At 43.9% G+C, this 4054-nt stretch overlaps 1 protein-coding gene across 1 annotated transcript; it reads right to left on the bottom strand.

The window, feature by feature from the left end:
• Positions 1–750: 750 nt before the first annotated feature.
• LOC307022084 (E3 SUMO-protein ligase ZBED1-like) lies at positions 751–3152 on the bottom strand (the record flags this gene model as incomplete). Its single annotated transcript, XM_079654656.1, has 2 exons — positions 751–2018; positions 2684–3152. 2 exons carry the CDS (start codon positions 3150–3152, stop codon positions 991–993), a joined length of 1497 nt encoding a protein of 498 aa, XP_079510782.1. The 3' UTR covers positions 751–990.
• Positions 3153–4054: the final 902 nt, after the last annotated feature.

Below are 4054 nucleotides of genomic sequence, written 5' to 3' on the forward strand. Positions count from 1 at the left end.
CTGAACCAACAGGAAATCCGCTACCACCTAAAGGGAAGAGCAAGAGTCATCATGTTGAGAAACAGCGACAGAGAGAGACATCACAAAGCAGTGACTCAGAAAACTCTGATGATGAGGCACCTAGAGTACGATACTGGCTAAGAGTACCCCACAAGCTGGACTTCACTCACAGAATATTGAACCTAGGTCTGGATCTCAGCAAAACACAGGCGGTCCGAAAAGGGTACCAGAACCACATGGATATAGAGTGCCATCGAGATATCATACACCAGAACAACATGAGGTTGTTACACCTGAGAGAGAACAACCAGAAGAACGGACTGATGAGGAAGACCTGCCTGTGGATTCTGAAGCACCGGAAGAGCATGAGTATGTACAAGTACCCTATGGCTATGACTGACCTGTGACACCTCAGGATGAGCCAGTGAGGAAATCCACACGGGACAGGAGACCTCCTCAAACGCTGACATAGGGCTGGGCGATATGGACCAAAAGTCATATCCCGATATATTTAGGTTGAATATCGATATACGATATATATCCCGATATTTTTTCCGCAAAGTGAGAGCTGTGAAATGAAATGCTCAGTCAAAGTCAAAGCCAAATACGAGTAGTTTTATTGAAAACTCACTATAAAATGTAAACATAAACACTGTATAACAAAGCTCCGTAAGGTGCACTTTTAAATAAATAAAATATCTTAAATAAAATTAGCCTATAAAATAAAATAGGTAAATCTTTTTCTGAGGGCAGCATTTATATATAAAGAGATAACAAAATAAAGTGCTCGGTTTAAGAAAAACTTGTTTAAACATCAGCTTGAGATTACCTGTTTTTTTTTTTACTTAATAGCTTATCTGAACTCTCTCAACCAGTTGCACAAGAAAAAGACTGTAAACTCAGTAAACATGTTATTTTTTTGACTTCGATAACAGTAGTGCTGTCTTGAGGTAGACATTAGAAGACAAGCGTGTCCTCCTTCATTTAGGCCTAAAGGTTTTGTGCAAGAAACACTAGCCTGTCCACGGCATCCGGCTTCAGAGATGCTCTGTGGGAGGTCACAATATTCCCACTGCAGCTAAAAACCCTTTCGGAGGGTGAACTGGTAGCTGGTACCAAGAGATACTTTTTAGCCAGGTGGCTCAGAGCTGGAAAGACAACTGCATGTTCCTTCCACCACTTGAGTGGATCAGTGTCACTCTCCACACTTGCTGACTGCAAGTAACTTGACAGTTCATTTTCAATAGCGCCCCTCTTGGTTGGTGCAGTGGTGGTGGCTGTGCGCTGCTTGAAGAAGCTTGCCAGTGTCCTCTTAGCTTTTGGTGCACCTGCTGCTTCTCCATCTGCAGGCTCAGGCACAGTGGGCACATGTAGGTCAGGCGTCAGGTGACCGCTGCTCTGATCAGCCAGTAGTGTCTCCACCTCCAAGACAGCTCTGTGCTTCAATGCATCGACTTTTTCACTCGGGATGTAGGTGGCCCTGAACCGTGGATCCACAAATGAAGCCATCTCCAATAGGTCAGTAGTGGCTGGGTCAGAATACTTGCTGTTGAGGTACTCAACAATGCTGGTCTTGATTGATTTGCAAAGCTCACTGTCACCCTCTTCACATGCCAGGAGACTTTCTTTAAAAAGGTGCAGCACAGGTTTCACATAGGATAGAGTGACGTATTCCTCACCTGATAAAGCATCGGTAAAGTGCTGGAGAGGTTTCAGGACCTTTTGGACTGCTTCTAGGACCTCTAAGTCCTGCCAGGTAAGGATAAGATGCCTGGTCTTGTTGTCACCAGACAGGACTTTTGCCAGTGCGCCCTCCTGCTCCAGGACTCTCTGGATCATCTGCTGCTTTGATCCCCAGCGTGTGGCAGACTCGGTTATGAGTTGGTGACTTGGCAGACCCAGCTGAATCTGGACTTCAGCAAGCTGTCTCCTTTTCTTCCAGCTGTACGAAAAACAGCTTACAATTCTCTTGCACAGAGAAATGGCCCGGGTGACGCGCTTGTCATTCAAGCCATGTCCTGTCAAAATCATAAAGAACTATTAATCAAATGGGCATAAATATCAAATATTAGCCTATAATCAGTTACTTTCTGAATTTTAATCCTGTAAGTGATTTGTATGTATTATTATTTTTGTATAATTTATAAATTAGATTATACTGCATGTGCATTTACTCATGTTTTGTTCTTGTTGTTGTTATTTATGCTATATTTTAATGCTGCTTCATATTTCTACTCCACTAAAACTCCACAATGTTTAGGCCTACGTTTAGTCACTTTGCAGTGTGCTCTTTCAGGCCAGAGAAATCATAATAGCTAAATATTACCTTGATGATATCAACAGGCTAACCAGCATTTTAAAGTCATATTACCTCACCTTTACCAGCTGTAACATTAAAGTGGTAAACACATTAATGCATCCCTCATTCTTATCCAATAATCTAATAAATATGGTTCTGAAATCTACCTGTAGGCCTATTGTAAGTGATCTTACTTTTAGCACTTTAAGTTATTATTAATTTATTTAACCTAGCCTGAATGATTTTTTTTAACGGAGACCTGGCCATTGACCAAGACAGCAGCATAAAACACAAAGTTGCAGACAGACACACAAAGGAAAATGAGGAAAAACTAACATTTCAATATTTTTTTGTTTAAGGGAAAATATACTCCATTGCACTCACCGATAGCCAAGTGTAGTCTGTGACCGAAGCACTGCATCCTCAGCCACTTGTTCAGCTGAACTGCTTTCACGATGTTGCTCCCGTTGTCGGTTGTTATAGCAACCAGATGCTTTTCTTGAAGTTTCCAGTTTGCGATTGAGTCCTGCAGGGCCTCAGCTATATTCTCACCGGTGTGATCGTCGGGAAAATAACTTGTTTGGAGACAAGCTGTTTTCATCTCCCAGTCTTGCATGAAGTGAACTGTCACGCTCATATAAGGCTCACACGTCCTGCTTGACCACATATCGCTGGTCAGCGCAAAATGGGTGACGTTAGCGAGCCGGCCTTCAACGTTCTGTCTGACTTCATTATACATTTGCGGCAGTGCTTCTCGTGCAAAATAGTTGCGACTGGGAAGCTCGTATCGCGGGTCCAGCTTTTTAATTAGCTCTTTGAACCCGACCTGTTCCACTGTTGCAACAGGGACCATGTCTTTGGCAATGTGAAAGGACACCGCCTTTGTTATTGAACGCCACTTGTCGCTTTTCCTCTCATACGGCACACAGCGGGAAAATGAAGCTTGCAGTGAGCTTTGTTTTGGGGCTGGAGCTTTATCGGGTTGGGGACGGCTTGTGCCTGTGGCTTCTGCAGCGCGCAGTTTCACACACTCTTCATATTGCACTTTGTGCCACGTTTTTAAGTGATAAAAAAGATTCGTAGTGCTTCCACCACTGGCTGCAATGTGCTTATGGCACTCCCTACATATAGCTTGGTTTTGTTGCTCGTCTGACCATTTGTATCCGAACCATCTCCAAATGATTGAGCCACTGCTTTTTCTTTTACCAACCAAGGGGCTATCCTCCGTACGCTCTGCAGACGTTGTTGCCTTCTCCATGTTTGTTAAAGAGTGCCGGAGTGTCCCTCCCCCTCCCCCTCTGTGCATGAAAGGGGAGGGGCGGAGCTGGGGCGCGGGAAGCAGTGCAGAGAGTTCCTATCAACGGAACGGCTTGCCTGAAGCAAGTATTACAGCGCAAATTTGAACTATATCGATATATGCGATATGGTCTAATTCCATATCTTATTTTTAAATATATCGATATATCTTAAATATCGATATATCGCCCAGCCCTACGCTGACATATGACTCCCTTGGTCAGCCATCCTTCAGATCATGTGTGCCTACAGACCCAGCGGGACTCTATACTGTACAAGCCCTGCCATTCTGGAGAATGCAGCCCGTTCCTATGCCACATTGCACTACACACCAGACACTGCCTTACACTACACACCAGACACTGCCTTACACTACACACCAGACACTGCAATGCTACCATACATACATGCATATTGAGAAGGAAAGATTGTTACACCCACTCTCATACATATTGTATT

This window comes from Notothenia rossii, assembly GCF_949606895.1.
Source record: "Notothenia rossii genome assembly, chromosome: 10".
Classification (NCBI taxonomy): Eukaryota; Metazoa; Chordata; class Actinopteri; order Perciformes; family Nototheniidae; genus Notothenia; species Notothenia rossii.